This window comes from Zymoseptoria tritici, chromosome 4 (genome assembly GCF_000219625.1).
Source record: "Zymoseptoria tritici IPO323 chromosome 4, whole genome shotgun sequence".
Taxonomy (NCBI): domain Eukaryota; kingdom Fungi; phylum Ascomycota; class Dothideomycetes; order Mycosphaerellales; family Mycosphaerellaceae; genus Zymoseptoria; species Zymoseptoria tritici.
Window position 1 is genome coordinate 2,678,055 of NC_018215.1, and position 25,282 is coordinate 2,703,336.

The following is a 25,282-nucleotide window of genomic DNA, read 5'->3' on the forward strand; positions in this document are numbered from 1 at the left end:
CGAGGGTAAGCGGTTATCGCGTATATCTGAGTACATGTGTAACTGGTTCTCTTTAACATGCACTGCAACTGCGATGCCGCTGCACTTGCAGTCAATACTCGCAGGATTACTGCATGCTCCACACACTCGAGTATCTATCATACACGGAAACAAACATAACTGCTCGGACAGCGAGTAACCTCCGTACTCGCGTGCCGTTGTAACAGGTTATATATACATGCCCTTACGTTACATAACCGCAGCAGACGCACGTATTGCGAGTAACCTATATTATATCTGCTACTAAGCCCGGGGGACACCGCTAAGGGAGGTAAGGTCGGAATAAGGTTTCGGAGGTGGGGGCCAAATCCCGGAGTTCAGGTTCCAAATTTGCACCCTAAAGGGGGTAACAAGGTAAATCTTTAAACTCTAGTAGCGGCGTAGGTTTTAAGGGCAGCGGGGTAAATGCGGGTTCGTTGGAACGGCCTTAATAAGGGCTTTCGAATAGTGCGTGTTTGGTAATAATCGGGTCAATATTGGGTGTGCAATGGAAGTGCGGATGTCGATGTTGCGAATCGTTATAAACTTAAGGCTAAAGCCCTAGAATCTTACCCCCGCGGAGAAATTTACTAGCGCCGGATATACCCGATTACCTCTTTATATACGATTCGCGCACTAAAGTATACGTTTATTAATAGTATTAAATAGCGCGTCTTTTAGAACGGCTAATAAGCTACTATTTAAAAAAAAAATACTCTATTTAACCGCGTAGTCGTTACGTAATAATTAAGCGCGTAATTTTAGTATAGATTTTCGAAGCTACTAAAATTTTAAGGATCCTCGAATTCTAAGAACTCTAGCGTCGTCGCTTCGTAGAAATCTTCTATAATTATTACTCGATAGCTACTACCTATACCATACTCGTTCTTTTTTTATATAATAGCTTACGCGCCGAATTAAGTATAAGACTTAAGATCGTAGAAATCGATAGTATATTCGTCGTAGTGTCGTCCGTAAAACATTTCTAAATAACGCCGAGATAGAGAGGTAGGGATTATACGCTAGCGTCGGATCTAACTCCGACTAGCGGCGGTAGTATTTAGAAATGTTTACGTCTATACCGTATATTAATAACGATACCGGACTATTAAAAGGTATATATAGACGTATATAGTATAGTCTACGGTTTAATACAAAAAAACAATTAGCTCGCGGCAATATATAGTCGTTAAGAAACGAGGTACGGCGTAGAATTTCGAATCTACGAGGGTAACTTCTTATCGTACCGGCTAGATTCTAAAACTTTAGAACGACTATAACTCCTTTATACGACGATAATACGACAACTAGGTATTATATTAATACTATTTCTTTACGAGGCGTAAGAGATATTATTAAGGAAAGATAGTCTTTAATACTAACGAAATTAACCGGCTAGTTATTAAGAGCTAGCCTCCGAGGGTTACGCTAAAATAACGATCTATCTATATCTATTCCGTACGCTCGAACGCTCGAATTCGTAAATAATAACACCGCTGTCGATAAGCTATATCTTACTCGCTATTATTACTACTATTATATATACTCTTAAGGAAGGCCTTAATATTCTTCTTCGACTATAGGGTACGACGGACGCTAGTCTAAGGCATATACTTAGCTAACTTAGCGTCCGGCTCGCGCTTTACTATGCCTATATTCTAGAAGTCGGTAGTAAGGGCGATTGTAGCCTCGGCTAACGCTACCGCTATAACCTCTTACTTACGTCTAAGCTAGCGGTAGTACGTAGCTACTATATACGTCTCTTCTATAGCTATAGAATAGCTAGTAGGTAGAGGACTACTCCGCGGTACGGTATCGATAGGCGGCGTTAGTATAGCCGGTAGTTAATACTATAGCGGATACTATATTAGTATTAGTATCGCTAGTACCGGCGCTAGTATCGGTATAGGCTCTACAACCGGACGCTTCTTACTACGATAGGTATCCTTATCTATCTTTACGACCTTCTTAATAATATAATCCGGCATAGATTAAACGATAGTAGCCCTAGTAAGTACTATAGCCTTCTACTCGTTTACGTATATACCGAGAACGCTAAAGTACTTACTATAGCCGTTAATATAATACCCTATTATAAGCTTACTCTTACCGTTACTATACTACTTATTATCGTACTTAATAGCCTTAAGGCACTTCTTAAACGTTACGATAGTAACACGGGACTAGGAAATAAGAAGTCGATATTAGATTGTTAATATACTCTAGCTAAAGGAAGTCGAATCGAAGGTTCGACGCGAGAAAAGACGAAGGTAGCTACTCGTAAAGCTACTAATAAAGTATACTTAGATATCGTAGGTAGTACTAGGACTATACCCTATAACAGATAGTCGTTTTAAATATATCTACTATCTTATCGTTAGCTAACTTCCTTCCCTTACGTTATTATAAGGAAGGGGCTTACTCTTAGTTAGACTCTAAGAGCATTATATAATTAGACGATTTAGCGATAATAAGCTTACCGCTACGCTTATTGCTCTAGGACTCGTAGATATTAATAGTTATCTTATAGCCCTTAAAGTGTTTAATAAGCGGTATAATCTATATAAACTATACCTCTACGTCTATTATAACAACCTTCTCTAATAGCTCTTAAGTCGCTTTAGCGTACTTCTTAGCTAATATAATAGCCGTCCTATTAATTAAGTAATAGTAGAATCCTTACGTTATTATATGCCCTATAGCTATACTAGAGGCCTTCGTAATAAGGTCGGTAATAGGCTAGTAGATACCGGTATAGATATAGTTAAAGGGGTCGTATAACTACTTCTTATTAAAGGTTACGTAGTAGCGTACGAGAACGGATATAGGCGGTTTAGGAGTCGGTTTAGTAACTTTAAGGCGTTTTAAGGACGTTAGAGTTACTAAGGTAGTCGAATCCTAGGATAGCTAACTATTAACTTCCTTCTTAGGGAGCTAGACATCGCTATAGTTAACCGATTAACCTAATTTTTAAACGAGGTTAGTTAGCTATATCTATAGATAAATTGTAGAACTTACTAGTAATATTAGATATTAGTAGTAGTAGTTTTAGAGTAGGGAGGGCTAGTAGCTAAATTGCCGGTTTAGGCGTTATTAGCGCTAACGACTCCTTACGCCCTAACGACTACTTACGAGCCTTCTTCGGCTAAGAAGCCTTCCTTAGCTACTTTCTCTTATTAGTAAGGCCCTTAGTCGATAGTATAGCCGCTATTGTCGTTAGAGGGTAGTATTATAGAGCTGTCGGATAGCTAATAGTTAAATTTCGGCTAAGTCTCCTTCTATAGGTAGACGGAAAGTTTAAGTAGCGATTATATACCTACCCTTAATAGTAACGACAAGATTAGTAGCTTAAAATGTTATAACGATCGTAGTAGTAATAACGGGAGCGATAATATATTACTATTTATAGTATGTTAATGTTGTATAGTTGTATATAAAGTTTAGCGACCCCAAACCTTAAGGAGTAAAGGAATTGAAATTAGAGTTTATTGAAGTCTTGGCATCCCCGACCCTTTTAGCATTAAGAATATTCTCCGCATCCTCGGCAAAGGGAGGCAGATACAGGGAGTCGGAACATAATTAACTTCGTAGATAACTATAGAGGCCCGGACTAGGCTACTGCTTATCTTTGTCGCTTGTCGGTCATTCTCCTACCTTATTATGAAGTGCTAGGTCTTTGTTCTGAGTCAGACAATGCGCAGTAACAATAATCCTGTCACGGACACTTAGGAACAAGTGCTGTACAACTTGCTCGATTTATTAGGCTCTCTCGACAAGTCCGACTTGCTCGATTTCCCCCGTTCTCAATTCGTCCGACTTGCTCGATTTCCCTCGTTCCCGGTTTGTCCGACTTACTCGATTTCCCCGTTCTTAATTCGTCCGACTTTCTCGATTTCCCTCGTTCCCGGTTTGTCCGATTTTCTCGATTTCCCTCGTTCCCGGTTTGTCCGATTTTCGCGCCGCTTCCTCGACCCGTCCGACTTCCGCGACTCTTTCCACTTTCTCGACATATCCGAGTCCCTCGACATGTCCGACTTTCTTAATATCCGGCTTTTTTGACTTTAAGCTTCAGCTCCCGGAATCCAGGCATTCTTGTTGCAGTCTATTAAACGTCCCCTCATCCTTGATGTTGCCTGTGGTATGTATTCCACCTGCTTCTCAATATCCTTGACCCCTTCGGCTCTTCGTGCACCTTTTTCGCAGCCTGCGTACTGGCGTTGGAACGCGCGGTCTCGGCTGCAGACGCACCGTCGGTAGGTTCGGCGGCCTCCTTGGTGATATTGAAACAGGTCGTCCCGAGAACCCCAGACTCTCTCGTTGTTGACGTTGATGAACAGCTTGCCACAACTGCAGCTACGTTCAGAGATGTTACATCACGATGTCTCTCAGGACGATGGGTGCATGATCCACAGGTTTAGCTCGACGTTCTGCCGGCAATGTCACCGCTCGCAACTTCTTGGTGGCTGATTGAGCTTTCTTCTTCCCCTTCCTCCCCCCTCTGCTCTTGATGACCGTCCCTGTTCCATCTGTCTTCATGCGACGTCTCAAGTCCACAACAATTAGCACGGGTATCACCGAGAGACTGAACTCCTCTGTGTATTTGTATTGGTTCTTGATGAGATTCCAGAGGGCGACTGGTTGGTCCGACGCTGAAGATGGAATGTTCAAATGGAAGTCGTAGAAGGGTGGTCAGGCAGCAACGTTATCACGACTCCAGGGATCCAAGATTTTGCCCATGATGAATTTTGTCAGAGGCGAGCCCCAATGAAGTATTGCCATTAACCACGCCGCATCTTTTTGGGCCCTGGATGGCGCGTTCGAGTTGCCCGTGGAGCTGTTCTCGCCTTGCGCCTGGCAGTCGAACGATGTCCAACAGCATGAGGAGAGTATTGACGAGTATGTCGAATGGGTCGTGCTTCCGCGGGTCCAATCTGTTCTCTGCCGGGCACAACGACTGTACGGCTGCATTGTATGCGTCGTCAAAATCGGTGACAACCGCAAGACCATCCTCTTGTTCGTCAGCAACGAGCAACGCAGAATTGATGGCGCGGAGGAGAGTGTCTGCGTCCGAGCGCTGTGCGTCTCTCGATGAGCTTGCCGTTGGTGATTCGACGGATTCCCACTGAGGTTGGAAGAACTCTCGGAACAAGCTACTTCGCGTAAGCAGTCGTCTTATCGGCGTCATGGCGTAGAGCATGAGGAGCGCAGCCTGACCAGCGCCATTGCCCTCGCTCCTCTCGAAGCGATGAGGAAGCGGTAGTGGAGGTCCACCGACCAAGAGCTGGGGAAGATTGCCTTGCACCTTTGATGTGAGGAAGGGCAGACGGGTAGCGGAAGTCGTAATGGTAGCGACTTGACGCCTTGTCACGGCTGGGACTTTGGACATCATCACGCTCGCGGGGTTGGCCTCCTTCGATTTGGCAGCTTGCTTCATGCCCTCATCGAACTCTTTGTCAAAGTTGCCGTTGCGCTCCAGTTCGTTGTAGTCCACGGTTGGGATTGCCGTAAAGTGCACGGCGTCGGCATGTTCGATCTGTATGAGCTGGTCCGCCTGTAACGCCTGGTTGCGATTGAAGTACTTTTCTTGAAGGCGCTGGGAGAGGATGGACTGTTCTGAATCGCAAACGCCCAACATTGCCTGCATAGGTTCCGCCAGTGTCACATCGTAAGGTCCTTTAGCTGATGTGGTGTGCTCGCCGCTCAAGGCCTTGCTCATTTGAGCGTTCAAAATTCTCGCTTGCTTGCGACCAGGTACGTAGACTCGCACGGCATGAAGCACTGTAGTCTTCTTCGTGGCCATGAGCGGAACTCGCAGGCTGGCGTAGTTGCGAAGCGCCGGGTCCTCATCCCGCTCTGAGACAAGCACGGCATTCGCAGACTCCTCGTTGGCGACGAACTCAACACAAGAGACAGACCCAAAGACTCGATTGAAGTGATAGGTAACGCCGGAGTCTTTGTTGGCAATTGATAGCTGGTATTCAGACTCCGACATTGAGTTCATACAAGGCATAAAACCTAGCACAGTTCCTGGCTCCACGTTCTTGGTTGGGACGAATGTCCATCGCATGGCGGTTGGCATTCCCTCATCCGCCAGCCAAGGGTCGCGATGTGTGGTCTGTACGAGAATGGTGCTCTGCATACCGTTGTGCTCGTCGTATCCAAGCGGTCCGAGGTGAAAGATCACATCCGAAGGGAGAACCATATGATTATCCAGACTCGGATCGCCCATAGCTCTGCGATCGAATTCAATAGCATCTTCAACGCTGACCCATCGTCCAAAAAATCCATTCCCGCGGGCACGTACGCTATCTGATGGCTGCTGCGGAATCTGATACCAAGCGCGGAGGTTACCGGCCAAATGCTGGGAAATGCGTCCACTTGCTACGGTGAAGATATTGCCGAATAGGACCTCCCACCTTTCTGCCTCTTCCACTGTCATCAAAGTCCGCGGGATGGCCCTGGCGATGGAAGGGTGGAATAGCATGATGAAGAAAACACAGTTCTTGACGCGCAACTGATGCAGGAATTCCCATTGGTTCCGGTAGTCGCAGTCCGTCGTACCCTGGTGCGCATTGCTTGCCGTGGTATTCCTGAGGGCCTGGAAAAGCTTCTGTTCGCGGCTTCTCATGTCATTGCCCACGCTGTTGGCCACACGGCGGCACTTCTGCTGGTCGATGACAGTCTGAAACGTCAATTGAATGAGTCGGGACTCCATCTCGCCCCGCCGGTTGTCTCCGTCAATCTGTCCGAGTCGGGTGACTATGGCGTCGATCGTTGCATCCTGATAAACCTCCACAACTCTACCGGTGGAAATCTTGTGGACCTCGTAGATGGGAATCGAGGTTGCAGCACCAGCGCTGTGCTGGAGATCATCGGCTAGTTGGTAGACGTTGTTGATCATCTGACCTAGACTACTGTGGCAGGAGTCCGTCCTCGTCGTGCGTCTGAACGACAGATCGATCCCATTCAGAGATATGGAAGATGGGAATGTGAATGTTGATGCCGTCCCTGGCTCGAGAAATGGCTGCATTGCAGAGTAAAGAGGCTGCGACGGTGGAAGCATAGTCGGGTCGTCCGGGCGCACGGCATTGCTTTCGCTCTCGCCGTCCGACAACTCGATTGGAGGGAACCTACGCTGGTTGACGCTCTGTATCGGCGGATCCTCTTCAGATGCGTTCAGCGGCGGGATGGATCCAGATTGCTCTTCCGCGGTCGTGGTCGTGCCTGGTCCATTGTCCAAACGCGGCGATTTTCCAGACACCCTCCGATCGCTCAAGTACGATTTCGGTGTCAGTGTGTGAGAGCTTGGATCGTCCAGAGTCGACAGATCAACGTTCTCGTCCGCGTGCTCGTCGCTTTCGGAGATTGGATGCTTCCTCGGCTTCTTGATCAAGTTGCCCAGCGTGCCTGGTCCGAACGTCGGTTTCGTCCCGTCACCGACTGTACCGATGGTGTGGTTGGAAAGGACACTCTGCTTGCCCTTCGGTCGGATCCCACCAGAGCCGAATGCCGTGCCTCGATCACCAAGATTGACACGAGTACGAAGGACAGAGCTTGAGGCCTTCGTCTTGAGCTTGTTGCCACCTTTCGTGAGCATTGGGTCCGATTCTGCCTCGGACATGGACGAAGAAGAGCTCTCCAAAGCTTTGGGTTCAGACTGCCGTTTCGAAGAAAGCTTCGTTCCCGGTGCTGTTGATGTACTGCCTGCCATGGGGGCTCGTGTCTCGATTCCTTGGGCGCCTTGGACGGTGTCGATGATGCCAGGTCAAGATCGAGATCGAGATCGTCCTCAGAATCGTATAAATCCAACCTTTTGTTGCGTGTGGCCTCTGTCTTCAAGAACGTCTTACTACCAACGGCAATGGGCTTCATAGAATCTGGCGCAAGACCAGTGACCTTGCGTGGAGGCAGCCCCCGCGAGGAAAGGTTTGGCTTGGACAATACCCGCGGGAGAACTTTCGAAGGTGGATTTGTTGGGTATGATTTGCCACCCGCAAATGGTTCCGGCGATTCGGACTTGTCCTCCACTGTAGCATGAAGTGAAGATTTTGCAGGCGCATCTGGAGGTTGGCCTTGGGTGAAGATTGTATCTGGAACTTGCGCTGGTCGAGATGAGAGTGCGTTATCTCTGTTTTCGAAGGATGCGCCATCGTTGTCGGACTCGTTCTCCTGATTACCCACCTTCTTTCTCGTGGCCGGCGGCGTGGGTTGTCCATCGTCCTCAACTCGGTTTGTGGTCGCGGCTATCCGGAATCGTGATCCTTGGTGTTTACTGACCGGCAGACTCCAACTGATGGTCAAGGAAAGCGGTCTGGAAGGCTTCAGTGTCGTATTCGGGATCTCTACATGTTGAGGCTGCGACTGCGGCTAGGCGTGCGAATGCTTGGGCAAGCTCCTCTGGTACCGGTGGCCTTGCTATGGTAGCGCTGGGAGATCCTTGGTCTTCGCTGGCAGTGAGATGCGCCAATGTGCTGGAAGTATCGAGGGCGAAGCGGTTAAGCTTGGAGATGATGGTGATGAAGTCGCGGCGGCGAAGCTTACGGACAAACATCTCACATGTCAAAATTCACCCTAGCGCGCATTCACCACGGGCACATCTACATCATGTACGGGCATTGCTGCCGTCAAGGGATTTTTGGGTGGACGTAAGAGCAAGGACATCACATTGTGGCGGGACAACATCACGATCGAGTTGCAGACCGGCATATATCGCATGAATCTCCGCGACGAGGCGCTTGATGTGGACGTGGAAGCCGACAGTGGAGAAATAGGTTAGAGAACAGTCATACTCCCAAATCTTCGAAAGCTCTTAACTCGATACCCAGGAAGGGATCGACTTCACGCAAACGTCACATCCCAGAACAGACCATCCGACTCCCATCCCTCAGTACGCACCGCCTCCCCATAAACGACTCTGAAGTTCCTCTCCCACATACCTCGATAGCACGGATCCGGCGTATGTGTCGCCTTCGTCAAACGATCCCACCTCACAACGCCCTTGATCTTCTGACAAGCCGAGCGTCCAACAATTTCCATGTATCGGTCCAAGAGAAGGAGTCGCGGCGCCGCGCTTCTAATGGAGATCTCGACAACGATTTTCTCGCTAAAGTAGACGGGCCGCAGCTCTCGTCGGAGAGCCGAGCTGGTTTGAAGAATTGCTGGTGGAAGAGGTCGAGGAGACAGGGTGTCGATGTTCTGGTAGTGGATGTGTCCACAGCGCTCGCTGTACTCAGTGCTGACGTCTGCGATGGCTTGGATGGTGGTGATGGGTAGGTCGTTGATCACTGTCTTTCCGATCTCAATCCACAATTCTTCTGGTAGGTCGAGGAGGCTTGTTGAGCGTCCGGCGGCGGAAAGAGTGAGGGTGGGTAAAGGTAATGGTGAGCTGTGCTGCTGACCGTCTTCCTCGGCACCACCGTCTCGATCATTGGTATTGTGTGGATCGCCTTCGTGAGAGCGGCAATCAACCTTTGGTATTCCCTGTTCGTCTTCCTGGTTTCTCTCTTCTTGCTTGGTGTCCTCCTGCTCTTCCTGCTCTTGCTCTGCCTCCTCTTGCTTTTGTTCCGACTTGCTCGGTTCTCCTGCTTCTTCCTTTCTTTTTGTTGCCTGCTCCCTCTTACTTCCCTTATCCTCGTCTTGCCCCTGTTCGGTCTTCTCTTGATTGCACTTCTTATGCTTAGTCGTACGGGCTGCTTCGTGGCTCGAAGGAGGCCACATATCGTTGGTATGCTGGCGGATTTTGAAAGACGGCAATAGGCTTCTGCAGTAGTCTCTGGCGAGCGTGACAAAGTGCATGCTTGTAGGCAGACAATTGATGGAGTCTTGGGTTGTGCTTTCAGAAGAAGGACGGCACGTTTGCTCGTTCACCAAACATGTTGTTGGAGACAAAGCGCACAATAAGGCGCGAGAAAGACAAGACCACAAGCGCATCGAAAGCGGTAGAGACGGCTAAAGCATTCTTCAGGAATAGCCAGGCATATGTTGTGCTTGGCTTAGGAATTCAGACAAGAGGGCAGCGATAGACGAGACAACTGTGAACGAGGATCGGAGGCGAAAAACATGATTACCTACTTCCAACCGAGACTGATTCTGTAGTATTTCTATGGGTCCATGAGATCCGTCTCGAGCAACACACCCCTTTGTGCTTGCTCCAAATGGAGCTTGAACAAGCGCAAAGCACGCCACCAGACCAAGTCAACTCGACCGTTAGATCTGGTGGCACACTTCCGAAAGCAGAAGACTTCACAGGAATGTAATGTTCCACTGCAATATTTCGCAGTCCTCCGTCCAGTCTTGAGTAGTGCGCTCTGCAGTCAACTCGACCTCAATCTCCCAGTCCTCGAAGCAGACCATTGGCAAACGCGGCGTAGGAAACGCTTCTTTTACGAGGCCACCATACATAGATCCAGAGATCTCCTTCCTCGCATCCGCACCGATCGAGCGCAGATACATGCCGACCAACTCTTGTTTCTTGTATGGAATCTGCTCCATCGAGACGGTGATCTTGCTCTTGTAATAGTCGAGGCGTAGTTCTTTTCGCAGACTGGAGCACGTCTGGAGGATGGCGGGCGGCTTGACACCCGGAGCGAGCACCTTCAGCGCGGCGAATCTTTCTGGGTTCAGTCGTCCTCGAACAGACCGTGCATGTCGATATCGGTGACAGGAAGCTCGTCGATGACCATCTTGCCAATTTTGGTCCAGAGTTCGTCTGGCAGGTTGAGAAGGCGGAATGGCTGTGCTTCGCTGCAGTCAATTGTCGTAAGGGATGGTAGTGGAGTTGAAGTGGCGACTCCGGAGTCGGCAGGCTGCATCTCCGTGCTCGTAGTCAGCGGCTGTTTTGAGGTGTCAGTGACTCTCTGCGCCGTCTCGAGGTGTAATGTTTCGTTGAAGAGAGCTCACCTCTGCACAGTCCTCTGCGGCCGTAGCGGAGATACCGGTGGTTGGAAAAGATGAGGCGGCGATGTTTTGGTGATGATGGCCAGGCGAGGATTCCTGCTCGAAACATTAGTTGAAGCTCGCCGTACGATACATCGTGTAAAGACTGACCTGGGCATCACCCGTGGCATCGTTCGGAGTGTGCGCCATGAAGACAGCGTATTCGCGGTGAAGCTCGATGTTCGTGTTTGTGTTTTGATCAAGCTTGAAACTTCTGAGGCCTTCGAAATTTCAATTGACAGGGATGCTGCGCCAAGAAATGCACGTGAAAAGGGGAACTGGCTTTGCAGCTGAAGGAGCCCATCGGAGTGCCGTTCATTGAAGAGAAACATGCCATTGGTCGGACTTTTGCTTGAAAACTATAGGTCAAGGGAGAAAACTGAATGATTCTACCCAGAGCCTCTAAATGCAACTCTCCACTCTAAATCCTAAGATATAAATGCGGTCCGACAGAAAAGTGTATGTCAAAGTCACCAACATTCCAACTCCGGTCTGGCGGCAACCTAATAGACTTCCTCCACCTCAGAGAGCACCCCAACCCCTCCGAGACGTTCCTTCACAGCCAAGGAACGCGGATAACGTCCGACCCGCAATCGTTTCTTAGCTTCCGCCGAGCATCTGGTCCGATTGCTAGTAGCCAGCGTCCAAACCGTCTGCGATCTTTCGCAGAATCGCTGATCTCAATGCGCGCAACCGTTTCTCGGTAGTATCTCGGACTCAGCTCGTCCCTAAGCGCATGGCAGACTTGTAGAACTGCAGGTAGCTCTGTTCCCTCCTCTGGTTGATACCTCTTGCTGAACTTGTAGAAGACAATTTGGTTCTTGACGAGCTTCATTGGCGGCAGGTCTTCGAGGACCATGTTGCCGATGATGAAGATAATTTCGAGCGGCAGATGTGGTGAAACTGCAGGGACCGCAGACTGACGCTGTTTTGGAGACGGTTTCATGTTCTCGGTGGCTTGCAAAGGTGACCTTGAGGATGATGGCTGAATGTTCGGTCAGCTTTCGAATCGTACTGCTTGCGGTAGGGGATACATACTTCATCGCCCGTTTGGCTGTGTTTCGTGGACGGTGTTGCTGGTTTTGCGCGCATCTTGGAATGATGTTGCTCAGATTTTAGTGTCCCGAAGCTGCGTCTCGAATTTGAGGTTGGTATGACAGTGCCAAGACTTTCACATGAAAGTTTGGTCCGCTAGCCGACCTAGCCAGCTGAGCACGCAAATGACTGAAAGAGCCTATGGATTTAGACACATACGGTACAGAGCACGTTTTGAGTCTTCGACAGCGTAAATACATCTTGGGCTGCCTGTTCGCAGCATCATGTATATGAGCTCTTTCTCAAACGACACATCAACGGATCTCCAAGCTCAAAAGGCAGCATTGCCGATACTTTGCAGAAAGTGGCCGTCGCTGCGATTGAGCGCTTTAGAGTCGACTTCGAATTCAACGTTCCAGTAACATCTCAGGTACCGGGCAAATCAGTGCTCATGCTTCAGGCTCACCGCCGCTAGTCTATCATGCTCGGTATCGCATCGCCCGGTAGCCATGGTAGTTCTAGGCCAATGAAGGGCCCGTGTCCGCAGATCTCGACGCCCTTGACACTTGCAAAAAAATCTCGGATCGATGTTGCTGAGCCAGGAATTCCACATCGTTCTCGCTTGTACACAGTACTGGGAAGTCTTCGCTGATAAGGCAGTCGATCTTGGTGCTGTAGAAGTATGGTAGAAGTTCATGCGTAAGACGGAGCATGTCCGAGTGATGGAAGGAGTTTCAGAGAGTCTACTGACGTGCACGCCATCGTCTTGCTAAACGCCGGCTGGGCTGTCATCAACGACCATCTCTCCGGTCTTGATCCATATTTCGTCTGACAGGTCGAAGAGGCGGAAAGTCATTATTGCGATGGCTGGCTGGACTTGAGACGTAGGCTAATGTTGGCTGCGTCCTGAGCGAGGCTTCTTCAAGTGCGTTCTGCTGAGATGCGCTGGCAAAAGTTCAGTCGGCCTGCGTTTCGTCAGTTCAAGGTAATGCCACAAATGCAGTTCGAGATAGTGCTGACCTTGCTGCCTTTCCTGCGCTTGGACGGGATGCTCTAATACAAGATGCCTGTCATGCTCGGGTGTCGATGCTGACAATCTGCAGAGCAGTCAGTATGAGAATTCTTCAGTAAATGGGTCCTCATTTCTCATCTCAGAATTCAGTGACCTCCTCATATTGAATAATAAATCCTCATATATAAGACCCTCGAGTCCGCCGCAACACAGCCGACGCCGCGGGTGTATGTCGGATATTACGAGCGGCGGACTCGGGGGTGTTGCGGCGAACTCGGGGGTCTCTTCAGTAATTATTCTCTTCAACAACGTTCTCATTTCTCATCAAAGGGCGTGTATTCTTGAATTCTCATATATGAGGATTCAAGAATACGTCTCATATTGACTGCTCTGACAATCTGGCTAGTAGAAATCTTGCTTGTGAACGAGCAGTGGAACAACCCAGGACTTTCTGGAACCATGGGACTGTCAAATCTCTTCTTTCAAGACCCAGAATGGGGACTGGTGGACGACTTGAAGACACACAGTGGCGTTACAAGAAGATCACCAGTTGCAGAGTGGACAGGTCTAAAGGGAACGCTCGGACGAGGCTCAGTGGCAGCTGCCCACAAGCGAACGATTATTACTGGTGATGTCGCCAACGGAGATGCAGAACAGAAATTTGAGTCTCGTAGTCATAGAGTGCTGCCTGGATCTTCGGTCTTCAACGGCTGTCTAGATCTATGCTTGTCGAGAAGAGGACCACTGCCGTACGTTATCGCTCTGCTGATCGCTCTGACACCTCCTTGAGCGCCTGCTAACAGCGCTGCCCATCCTTATTCGACTCTACTTGAAGGCGATCGTGTCCACGTACGTCTGCATTTCTCCTTTGCCCTCGAGCCTTCTGGACACGACATCGAAGTCGACGGGGAGCTTGTCACGCACCCATTCAGTGAACGCGAAGTCGCTGTCGGGACAAGCGTCAATCTCCTCGCCCAGCTCGCCACAGTCGTCGCTATATCCAACACCACACCAACAAACACCTCCGGTCTCAGTTACCAGGGCTTCTTTCTTGACCAGACCCGTCACGGTGTATCTGGTCAGGAATGATCGGTATTTGGGGTCCGTGGCCTTTAGCCAGCTTCCAAGAGCACCGGTGATGAATCCGTTGTCGAGCTCAATGCAGAACGACGGGAGGGACTTGTAGTAGTATGGTATGAGCTCCTTCCGAAGTCTTCTGCATGACTGCGTGATGTCGGGATACAGAACCCCGGCATATGGTCCTGTGGGACCCGGCAAGCAGGCATAAGCGATCAGGTTGCGCATGTTCAAGCGCCAGCGAATGTCTTCGTCCACCGCCATTTGTCCAATCTTGACCCAAAGTTCGTCAGGAAGGTCGAAAAGTCGGAAGCTTGACGGATGAGGCTCCTGCTCGGGGTCCTGGGTGATGTCAGCTCAAAATGAACCCTCAACCTCCTCATTCTGCTGCATACCTTCCGTTCGGGGAGCGACATTTCTTCTTTCGAGGGCGCGCTCTTCTTGCGCTGTGGAGACGAAATGACCTGCCAATGTCAGCTGAAGTTTCCTTTCACGACTCGAAGAATCGAGCACGTACGTCGGACTCAGCCATCGACAGAGTTGCGGACGAGGACGCAGGTGGTGTGCGCTTGCGCTTCCGTGCGATACCGATCTCGGAAGGCGCTGCGTCGTCCATGTTGTTTGTCTCAAGCCGTGAGCGCGATGTTTGTGCTGAGATGGAAGAACTGGAGTTGGTGAAGTTCGGCTTGTCTCCTGAAGCCAACCCCGCCAAGATATTCACAAGCTCGGCCAAACACCGGGCTGACATATGAGATATATGTTCAACAAGATTTCCCCTCCATCCAATCAAGTAAAACCACCCATTTGGCCGCTTCGCAAGAAATAGGGCTTGTAATAATATAACGAGATGGACATAGGTTTTCTGGACTCGCGAGTTTCTTTTGCTCTTTCGACAGCCATGATGAGAGATGAGGGAATTGCTTTTTTGCTGTGTTGCTACGAGCTTCGATACTTGCTGTCTGTGGTACACCGCCTCAAAACATCCACGGTTGGCCGGACTGCTTTGCAGACAAGTCCTGGGTTCGAGCGAAGTCGAATCTTGTTTGAGATCGGATCTTCTTCGATTTTGCTTTTTTCGTTCAAAAGGGGCAGATCGCAATCGTCAAGATACTCTCGGAAGCGTATGAGCGGAGAGCTCGTGCCAAGGAGCGCCGAATGAAGAAAGCAAAATGGAAGTTGACCGTCGGTACAAAATCACGCTGCTGTTAGACATTCCGCCAAGACGATCAGGTGCTAAGAAGGCGGGATGTTCTGAATGAAAGACGTTGAGTGTCGTTCGCAATTAACGTAATCAGGCTCTAGCGTGGAGACACGGTCACTGCTTCGACCCTAAGCATCCCTCCTCCGCTTATGTACGCTCTGCTGCGAGATCCTGATTATGACGGGAAGGTCTCTGAGCCCGTGTGTCTCGCAATCGAGTCGCTGTCGATCCTCCTCCGCAAGTCCTCGACAAAGGATAAGATCAAGGCGTCAAGTCGTAGCTTTTCATGGTTTCTTAGAGTGTGAGTCAGACTCCACCAAGGTCCAGCTCGCTTTGCACCAAGGAGAACATTTCGAGACGTGGAGTTGTGATGTGGCATGCTCGGAAACTTTCTCTACGCAATCGGTGCGGATGCTCGAAGTAAGTTCACGGCAGATTTTACAAGCAACGGGATCTGGTATTGGCATGTTAAGATGGAGAGCATGCGTGAAGAGCTCGAGGGAGGCCCCAAGGAGCTGAAGCTGTGAATTGACATCGGCTTCCGAGTTTTGTGGAAAGAGAACAAGTTCACTGGTAGTTTTCAGGCGACGAGCAATTCCTGTGCATACACTAGGGGATCAAGTTTGATTGAGATCTTGCCAGTCAGTGTACAAATTCTGCTGCAGGGCTGAGAGGCCGAGCAGGAATGTCGACCGCTCGTGGAGGACAACGTTGGCTCTACTGAAGACAGGAGTAAGACGTGCTCTGGATCAGCGCAGGAGTAGCATCGATCAAAACGGCAGAGAAGCCTGCGTGGGACGTACGAGATGAGTGGTGCGCAGAACATGTCGGTCCAGCAATATTGGTGGGATTTGAGCACGGTTCAATACGCAAGAGTTCAGAAAGCGAGAACTTCTCCGATGCGACTCGCGAATACAGCATTCGATACGTTATGAGTACGGATATGGCATTGCAAGATGCTCGTGGAGCCGTGCCCAATTTCAATCCCCCCCTTGAAATGAATGTGCCAGTTTGCCGTGCGATCAGCCGCAGCCAAATCTTCCGATCCTGCGTAAAGAGTGTTCCACATTGCCAAACAATCAATTGTAATCAAACCTTCCAACTCGATTCCACGACCGTACGAATTTTTCGAAACCTCAACGAGGACGAAGGAGTGCAGCCAAGTGTCCAGCAATGATACTCCTCGCATCCGGTTTCGCGGTGGTATGTTTGTTCAGCAATGCGGGAACGTCGGGCAGGCGTTTGGTGGGACCCAGAGCGGAAACTGGCGGCGGACTTTGACGTGGTCATCCTGTTCATCCTTGGTCTTTTCGATTTCATCTGGGGCCCTCTCGATGATGTCGTCGCGGCGGACCTTGGCGTTTTCGTCCTGTCCAGCGACTGGCAGAGCTGCGACGTTGGTGACGGCCAGAGCGGCGAGAATGATGGTGCTCATGGAGAACTTCATGGTGGCTTTGTTGTGTGTGAAGACGTTGGTGCTTCGAGCCGAATTGCTTTGTGGAATGTTGGCTGAGGGATGTTGGATGACTTGAGGAACTTGTTGTTGTGATGAGAAAGAGAAACTGCGATCGAGGGGAATGCGGCCGTCTTTTATGTCTAAGGTGACTGTCTTTCACCGGTGAGAGCCTCGATGGCGACATCGTGGCATTGCTTTCCGTCAGACTGTTTCGATACAGAAAGTGGAGTTCATGACGCATGACAGGAGCTTTGATGGCGGTGACGAGACATCAATTCGGTCAGGATCCAGGACGGGGAACTAGGTTACAACATCTAAGTTCGAGACACGATGCAAGTGGTTGTGTCATGGCAGAAGATGCCGCTCTCGTGGTAGCGTTGTGGCATTGCTTTCCGTCAAGTCCGATGACCAGGATTGCCTTCATGCAGCAGTAGGCGTGAAGAAAGATTGCACGACCCCTGGACCCATGGCGAGGAGAAGTGCCGGCCCCATGGAGTACTCCCGAGCCAATACGATCTTTCAAACCTGTCGATACCTGCCTGAAAAGGGGATCGATTGAGTTTTTGGCGCAAGCACTGCTTCCTGCATGCAGTCCACGGATCGTAGATGGCAGCGCCGGGATGGATTCAACGATGAGTGCGGTATCCTTGTCGGGCTGTTGCAGTGTCGATGCATTCGAGCAGACATAGTCTCGTGACCTGTGAAAGTGATGTCCAAAACTAGGTCATCCCGACTCACACTAATCAGGCCCACGATCTGAAGGCTAAAATCGAGCGGCATCTGCTTCGAGGGGTTCATGTGCTGTGCATCAACTTGAAGTGGTGTAGACATTGCCGACGTCGATCGCTGTAGACCTGGTCAGGGTTGATGCTAGTAATTCTATACCCCTGAACTCCGAAAAGGGCCGAAATCCTCAAAACGAGGCGTGCATCGAAGTCAACAGTCCCGGAACCCAGTCACCGGCTTTTACGAGCCAGCATCACCCCGCAAAGTCCTCGACCACTGCCTCCACAGAACATCGATTAAGTTTTCCACCGCGAGTACTTTTCCCGCCTGCACGATAGAGTCTGCTGGGCGGACATGCCGATCGGGCAAAACCCATCTTGCGGTGCTGCTCCGCCTCGTTTCATCAAGATAAGTTGTCGTCATGTAAACGTTATCACGGTCGTGCACGATGCCGGTGAGGTCCGGCAACGAGGATGCGATCGTACAATGCTTTTGATAAGCGGTGCTCACAGAGAATGTGGCACGATTTCAAGATGCGCATGGGGCCTCGAGATCGCGTATCAAGATCGCGTATCAAGCCGAAAGATTCGAGACTGATCGAAAGGGAGTGAGCACTGCAGACCGTGGACCGCACGCAAGGGCGGTACCGGCAAGTGTTTATCGATCTCTCGCCCGGCAGCTGTGGTAACGATGCTCTTTGTTTCGACGGTACCCTTCGCTTCGACGATGCTCTTTGCTTGGATGATGTTTTCTTTTCCTGCGAGCAAGGCTTCCTTCTTTCTTTGTCCCAGAGACTGCATCGAGCTCTTTCTAGATCTCTCGGGTGCTTTTCAGCATTCATCTCCCGGAAATCGACCTCAGCTTCAATCGTTGTTCGAAGCTGGGAAGGAGGACAGTCCGGAATTAGGACAGTATGAAGCAGCAGAGTGACTTCGATGGAACAAGATGGCATGAGATCTAACTTCTGTAGCTCGACAGTTCTGGTCGCGAGGTTTGGCTGTCCAGTTTCTCTTTCAGCGATCGACGACCACTGCATACACATCGCAATCAGCAATGGGACCAAAAGCAAGTCCTTCTTTACCTCTCTTCGATGTTTACAGCTTCACATCATTGTTGCTTTGTCTCCATTCGTCCATCGTCGCGAGTCACGTGGTGAATCAGTCTCCGCGGCTTATGATCTTCGGATGTCACTTTCGACTGCCCAGATTGAGCGAGTTGATTACCCAAAAGTACATCCATGTGTTGCTTCCTGGGAACACGTGAAGTTTGACGCTAAGTCTGCCAAGATGTGAGCGATAAAACATTGTCTTCCAACCTTTGCAGCAGACATCACCGCTCCAACTTCATCAACTCCAATTCAAGAATTTGCACACAGTGCTCTGCAACTATGGTTCGTGTCAAGACTAGCTCCAGCACACATCAATGCACACATACTGACACGTCACAGACTTCGACGCATCCCACGACTTCCCCCAATTCACCACTGGACGGTGCCTCAGCCGGAGATCGAGCGCATCATCAGCCCTTCCGCCTGCTCGACTTACCAGACGAGCTATGGGTCAAGATCGGGACGATGGCGATCGACGGCCTCCCAGGATCCCACGTTACTGGCCACCTCAAGTGCGACCTCAAACAGCCAGCAATCCTCCAAACATGCGCTTCGCTCAGGAGTGAGCTGCGACTCGACTACTTCCGAACCAAGGTGTTCATCAATCCGCAAATGGCCGTCCTCCTGAAACATCGCCAGAAATACGGCGAATATTTGCACGCGATCGGGGCTGATGCCCGCCAGCTCATTACAATTCGATTCAATGGCGGCTGGTACGAGCCAAAGGATTTCAGCCCTGAGGTCAAGAAGAAGCTGAAGGCTACCTTACAGGGGGCATGGCCGGGATTGAAGTTCAAGCTCGATTCGGAGTGGATCGGGATCAAGTACTTGAAGCGCCGGTGGTCGAGCAAGATGGTGGAGTGGACGATTTCATTCTTGTGAACTTACCTGGTGATCGGACGCCAGGTAGGACAGTCTCACGACGCTGAGTATCCTATATTGGCGCATTCAGATATTGACAGTGAGCAACATCAACCCAGGCCAGGCTGGGAGGGTTTGAGAGTTGATCGTTCAGGTCGACAACAAAAGCAATTCTCCCGCGGCAGAGAAGCGCGGCATGGACTATGCAGCAAGATACTCCGTACTCCGCACACAAACAAATCATCACTTGTATCGTATCTCTTCATCCAACTCCAGATGTGGCTTCAGAGACCCCTGACAAGAAAAGTTCAAGAAGGCAGCGATTAAGGTTTCGCGCTAACGCTGCTGAAGTGCTGAGGTGAATTCTTGACTTCCCGATCCTTCCACAACTTCACTTCTTGGCTGTCAACACCGACATCCAAACCACGTCTTATGCGCTACCAAATCGTCCATTCATACAATTTCGCAGCTCAGGTAGATGTAAGGCCGAGCGCATCTCCAGCGAGGCAGTGCGCACACGCTGACATCCCACAGACTCAAGCGCAATTCAAGATCAATACCTCAAAGATGTCGCCAAACAGTACGACAGCCACTATCAGAGCGCCGTCGCAACCTTTCCGCCTCCTGGATCTCCCCGACGAGCTCTGGGTCCGCATTGGCATCATGATCATCGAGGACTCCCCTTTGAATCGCGCCGGCAGCTACCCACATTACCGGCTGATGAAGCCTCCCGCCATCCTTCAAACCTGCTCAGCGCTGAGGAAAGAACTTCGAGCCGTGTACTTCGAGACTAAAGTCGCCATCACTCCAGAGTCACGCTTCGATCTGCTGTGCCATCGTCACATCTTGGGAGAGTTCTTGCGCACCATAGGCGCAGAGGCACGGCGACAGATGGAGGTCAAGTTTGACGGTGGCTGGACGGTGCCTACAAAGGAGCCTCCCCGATTTCCACGGAGGGAGCTGAGTGTTCTGCGGAGAGCGTTGTGGGGAGTTGAGTTCAAGCTGGAGGGGAAGTGGATCATGCGCGATTGGCACTGGAGATGTTCGACGGGTACTCGGCCAGTGCAATGGACGATTACGTTCTTGTGAGGTCTCGCGGTGACAAATGACGGAGAGTTCAGTGTCGTCTTGCCAGTCCAGACCATATATCGCCTCAGGACTTGTGGCGATTTATCAGACTCATGGCTCGACGAACTACTATGTCACCAGGATACTTCCGTACGTTTAGCTTTACATAAATTCCAAGCGTTCATCGTTTCGATTGTATCCGTTCCAGGAGTTCCCTTCGAAGCAGCATGGTTTGGCTCGACACGACCGCATTCGCTGTCAAGTCGTTCGCGTGAGCACGTGCATATGTGTTGCTAGGCGGATTTTAAAGTTCTGCGCTAAGAGCAAAACGGGATGCGGTGGTGAATTCTTTCAAGCTGGCCGCTTCACTTCTTACACCTTCACTCGCCAGCAAATATCACCGCTGTTCACTTCATCAACATGGCTCACGACGAAGCCAGCTCGAAGGTCACTCCAGACATGGAGAGTGCGAAGGTACGTCAATCATTGTCAACCTCTTGATAGGCACATGCTAATGATTGGGAAACAAAGGCTTCAGCACATCTCAAGTCTCCCGAGACAGCGATCATCATATCGGACAGTCCGCCAGCCGCGGATGAAGCGCAGCAGCAGCAACGACCCTTCCGCCTTCTCGACTTACCCGATGAGCTTTGGGCGAAGATTGGCAGGATGGTGATCGACGATGCGCCTAAGATAACTCTTCGGGGAAAGAGAGTCGAGTTCCAATCGCCCTGGTCCATCGCCTGGGGTCGAAAAACGTGGGATTTGGAAAAATGCGACCTCAATCCACCGGGCATCCTCCAAACCTGCTCGGCGTTGAGGAGGGAGTTAAGAGCGGACTATTACCGTCAGAAGATGGTCATCTATGTTGCCGCGTATCATGCGCGCCGCGAGAACATTGAGATTATCGGACGCTTCCTCCGCGCAATAGGACCTGATGCTCGAAAACACATTCAAGGATCCTATGGCGAGTTTTTAGTGAGGGGAGTACATGAAGGTCCGCGGCAGCCTCGGCTGAATGACCTCAGCCACTGGAAGGTCGAGTTCATGTTGACACTGGAGGTTCCCTCGTCATCAACGGAGAGGATCGACTGGAAGATCGACTTCCTTTAGATTTGCGCTCTGGCTGAGACGACGAAGGAAAGAGCAGAAGACATGGCAGCCAAAGAAACCCGAACGACTGCGACAGCTACCAACAAGCAACAGCATGGCCTCGAGACTGCGCACGGGGAGACGCAAGGACGGTTCAACTTGAACCGCTGAGCAGCAGATGCAAGATGGATTTCTTTCTTCAAAGCGTGACTATAGTGCAGGTAGGCAGCAGTCGACACTAGCCTTCAGCAGTTCGATCAGAAAGCTTCGATTACTACTGCACTTCACTGTCTAAGTCTTATTCGTGGTGTTCCGTTTCCATTTCGTTAGCCCAGACATCGTTCTCGACAGCGTCTTCTCGCAGCCTGCTCGCTTCGGCAGGAAGCAGCTTTAGCATGTGACAAAGCGCTCACATCATCGTGCGCATTTACCAAAGCTCAGACGCTAGCCGTTACTTCCGCTCTCCTCACATGTCTCTACCACCTTCAACTCCAGCTTAAACATCCACTCCACCTTGCATCCAAATCCATCGCACAGCGCAGTAATGGTGAACAAGGACCGCGGCAAGGTATGCATTTGTCAATCAGCGGTGCAGATTCCGATCAATACTGACCCTCCACAGCGTTCAGCTCTCCAGAAACTCCTAGCAATGCTCCCGCCTCATCCAGACGTCCCCAAAGAAACGCAAACCTTCCGCCTCTTCGACCTACCGGACGAGCTGTGGCTCCGCATCGGGAAAATGGTCATCGACGATGCGCCTGCCATCAACCTCACGCTGCGCAGCAGTACCAGCGCCACTAGGGTCATCCAACCCCCCATCCTGCAGACCTGCGCCGCTCTCAGAAACGAACTCCGGATGGAATACTTCCGCAAAAAGATCACTGTCACTGTAGGTGACACCGCCGGACTGCGAGTCTATGCAAAGCTTGGTCGCTACCTGCGCGCGATCGGGCCAGAAGCACGACGGCAGATACGCGTGGTGTGCGAGTACGCCCGGCTACGATTAGTAGGACGGTCTGACCGATGGCAGCGTCCGCCGCCGATGAGCAAGTTCCGATATTGGGAGTGGGACATGATGTTTACGCCGAGACGCACTCCGAGGCGGAGAGTCTATGAGGCTCACGCCTGGGAGATTACGTTCCTCTAGTTGGGACGAGCCCACGTCGAACCAGGCCGCACAGGTCAGAGAGCGAGGCCCGAGCCTGGACAACATCGGTGCCGCAATTGGGCGAAATTGATGGCTTCGGGATAAGCGGAACTGCAAGTCGGGGTGCGCCAGTCCTTAGGAGCGGCAATCAGAAAATTTCGCTCACCAATGTACTTCATCTTCAAGCTCTATCATCCCACTTCTGTTCCTCCAGCGCAGTCTCACGCCTCAAACAATAGCAATTCTTCATTAATCTCTTCACTCCCACCCACTATCACCCACAGCCCCCCTCCTCACCTGTGGCCCCCCACCACCAACAACAACCGTCTCCCTATTCCGTCTCCTCCTCATCTCCTCCTCAATCTCCCTCTCCGCCCTCTCCCCCGGCCCCCTCATTTCCAACCTCCTGTTCCCTCTCCTCGCCACATCCTCTCGATACCCCGCAAAACCTTCCCGTCCAAACATCCGCGCATTCGGCGCAAATAGCTCGATTGGCGCGTGTGCGTACTCCTGATATCCATCCTCCACCCCACCACCCTCATCGCCGTAGCCGTATTCATCGTCGCTGAATGCCCATTCGTCAAGCTCGGAATTCCATGCGCCGGATTTGTGGAGTTGTGTCATGACCTCGTGCGCTTCGCCGGTGGATTGTAGCCATTTCACGGCTGTGCGGGCGCGGTGGGAGATGAGTGGGTCTGGACTGCGGAGGTCGGTGGCGAGCCAGGTTGCTGTTTGAACGGGTGTGGAGTTCAGGCGGGTGGTGAGGAGGGAGTGGGCGGATGAGGCGATTTGTGGGTTTGGGGAGGTGGAGAGGGTTTTGAGGGTTGCGACGGAGATTGCTGTGTTGGAGGAGTCAGTGGGTTGTAGGAGCGGAGTGGTGGGATGAATGGAGCGTACAAGATTCTGTAAGGGAGCGGTATGTCTGAGAGGAGATGTCGCCTTGACCGTCAAGTCTCGCTCTTCCCTGTGGAGGATCTTGTATGCCTCGTCTTTCAAAAGCTCGAATGTCCTCGGTAGCCTCCTTCCATGCTTCTCTTTCTGCTTCTCTTTCGGCGAGAAGTCTCGAGGACTCAGTGATGGCGGAGCGGACGCTTCTGGCGGCGATGAGGGCGAACGCGGCGAGGCCGAGCCAGAGGTAGCGGTCTGGAATCGATGAGGAGGAGTATGTTGTTGGTAGCATGCTGGATGAGATGATGCTCGTCATGGCGGGTCGTGGTCGTGGTCAAAGAAATGTATACACTCAGACATTGTAATTCGGAAGACGGATCGTATTTGGCGGGAGGAAGTGCGATAGTGCTCACATTGTCAGAAGGTGAGAAGGATGAAGTGTTGTCGTGGAAGGTGGAGGTGAAGTCGAGGTGTACGGAGGACTGTAAAAGAGCTGTACCACTCTACGGAACTCTATCTTGTCCGGCGGCAGGAAGGCTAGTATAATAGCCCTGGTACCAAGTATCTCATTCTCGTGGGAAGCAGTGCATTTCCTGTGAGCATGGAGTTATGGGCCGAGCAGATGATCAAGCAGGAATGCGGCAGACATGTAGCGGCGTCAATGACTTGTGAAGCACGTGCAAGAAAACCCAAGAAGACCAACCAAGATCCCAAGAGAACTCCCACGCTGTGATCCATAATTCCACGAGCACCCAATCGAAACCCGAATGTGTCAAAGCAAAGACCGTCGATGCTGCAAACTCTCACCCTCCCACATCTAAACCAGCCCAGCCCCTCCCCTCCCGACATTCTCCTCCCCCCACTCCTGGACCTGCAACTCCCTCAACCTCGCCTCCCTCGCCTCGTCCTCCTCGATAATTCTCATCACCCGATCATGTGGCGTCTCTCCCAACGCCTCACTATGCCCTGCGACATGATTACTCCACGTCGTCGCCACCCTCGGCGCCTTCCTCTCCTTCGGCTTCGGCGGCTCCACACCACCTAACATCGGAAACGGATTCTCCTCACTGTAGCCCAGTATCATCGGCCGGCAACCCTCATTACTCAAGTAGTCGAACATTTCCTTGACGGCCAGGTACTGATGCAAGGGCCAATCTCGCTCGCCTTGGGTGCCGGTATGGGTATACCATATTATGCGGAGGTTTCCGGGAACGAGGTCTCGCGGGAAGAAAAGGGAGGGTCGATTGAGGTAGGAGAGGCCGGAGAGATAGTAGGATTGGAAGCGGGAGAGTTTGTCCTCGAAGCCTTTGAATGTGCGGTTGTCGTACCAGATGCGGAGGTCGCCTGGGTTGTAGGCTCCGGTTTTGCCGGCTTGAAAGGAGTCGAGGTTCTTGATGTTGGTGGTGACGTTGGCCATGGCGGAGTGAGGTGGAGGGGAGTTTCTGATGGGTTCGGGGCAGGATCAAGATGGGCGCGGAGATTATCCTGCCGGCTTTTCGCTTCGTGCTATTCCAGTGGCTACTTTTCCGAAGTGGCTATATTTTTTTTTTGTTTGACCGCTTGTATTCGTTGTGATATTGTCGGAGTCCAGATGTGTTGAAGGTTGGAAAGAGGGAGATGTATCGGGACTTTCGAGGAAGCACGTCCGGAGAGATTGT

At 51.0% G+C, this 25,282-nt stretch overlaps 7 protein-coding genes across 7 annotated transcripts; 2 read left to right on the top strand and 5 right to left on the bottom strand.

The window, feature by feature from the left end:
• Positions 1–3,888: 3,888 nt before the first annotated feature.
• MYCGRDRAFT_92884 (uncharacterized protein) lies at positions 3,889–12,499 on the bottom strand (the record flags this gene model as incomplete). The annotated part of the gene is made up of 14 exons (XM_003853171.1): positions 3,889–4,068; positions 4,267–4,365; positions 4,883–7,758; positions 7,869–8,120; positions 8,296–8,554; positions 8,914–9,790; positions 10,418–10,550; positions 10,658–10,850; positions 10,918–11,010; positions 11,065–11,167; positions 11,604–11,878; positions 11,992–12,045; positions 12,208–12,258; positions 12,455–12,499. The coding sequence occupies 14 exons, from the start codon at positions 12,497–12,499 to the stop codon at positions 3,889–3,891; spliced, it is 5,490 nt and encodes a 1,829-aa protein (XP_003853219.1).
• A 1,326-nt stretch (positions 12,500–13,825) lies between these two features.
• Positions 13,826–14,693, bottom strand: MYCGRDRAFT_92885 (uncharacterized protein; the record flags this gene model as incomplete). The annotated part of the gene is made up of 3 exons (XM_003853170.1): positions 13,826–14,419; positions 14,473–14,541; positions 14,595–14,693. The coding sequence occupies 3 exons, from the start codon at positions 14,691–14,693 to the stop codon at positions 13,826–13,828; spliced, it is 762 nt and encodes a 253-aa protein (XP_003853218.1).
• A 1,486-nt stretch (positions 14,694–16,179) lies between these two features.
• Positions 16,180–16,812, bottom strand: MYCGRDRAFT_104327 (uncharacterized protein; the record flags this gene model as incomplete). Its single annotated transcript, XM_003853169.1, has 1 exon — positions 16,180–16,812. A coding segment is annotated over one exon (288 nt), but the record flags the coding sequence as incomplete, so codon positions are not given.
• Positions 16,813–18,847: 2,035 nt separating this feature from the next.
• Positions 18,848–19,450, top strand: MYCGRDRAFT_92886 (uncharacterized protein; the record flags this gene model as incomplete). Its single annotated transcript, XM_003853119.1, has 2 exons — positions 18,848–18,850; positions 18,908–19,450. The coding sequence occupies 2 exons, from the start codon at positions 18,848–18,850 to the stop codon at positions 19,448–19,450; spliced, it is 546 nt and encodes a 181-aa protein (XP_003853167.1).
• A 546-nt stretch (positions 19,451–19,996) lies between these two features.
• MYCGRDRAFT_92887 (uncharacterized protein) lies at positions 19,997–21,610 on the top strand (the record flags this gene model as incomplete). Its single annotated transcript, XM_003853120.1, has 4 exons — positions 19,997–20,480; positions 20,639–20,647; positions 20,889–20,971; positions 21,029–21,610. The coding sequence occupies 4 exons, from the start codon at positions 19,997–19,999 to the stop codon at positions 21,608–21,610; spliced, it is 1,158 nt and encodes a 385-aa protein (XP_003853168.1).
• Positions 21,611–22,994: 1,384 nt separating this feature from the next.
• MYCGRDRAFT_92888 (uncharacterized protein) lies at positions 22,995–23,940 on the bottom strand (the record flags this gene model as incomplete). The annotated part of the gene is made up of 2 exons (XM_003853168.1): positions 22,995–23,575; positions 23,634–23,940. The coding sequence occupies 2 exons, from the start codon at positions 23,938–23,940 to the stop codon at positions 22,995–22,997; spliced, it is 888 nt and encodes a 295-aa protein (XP_003853216.1).
• Positions 23,941–24,441: 501 nt separating this feature from the next.
• MYCGRDRAFT_92889 (uncharacterized protein) lies at positions 24,442–25,041 on the bottom strand (the record flags this gene model as incomplete). The annotated part of the gene is made up of 1 exon (XM_003853167.1): positions 24,442–25,041. One exon carries the CDS (start codon positions 25,039–25,041, stop codon positions 24,442–24,444), a length of 600 nt encoding a protein of 199 aa, XP_003853215.1.
• Positions 25,042–25,282: the final 241 nt, after the last annotated feature.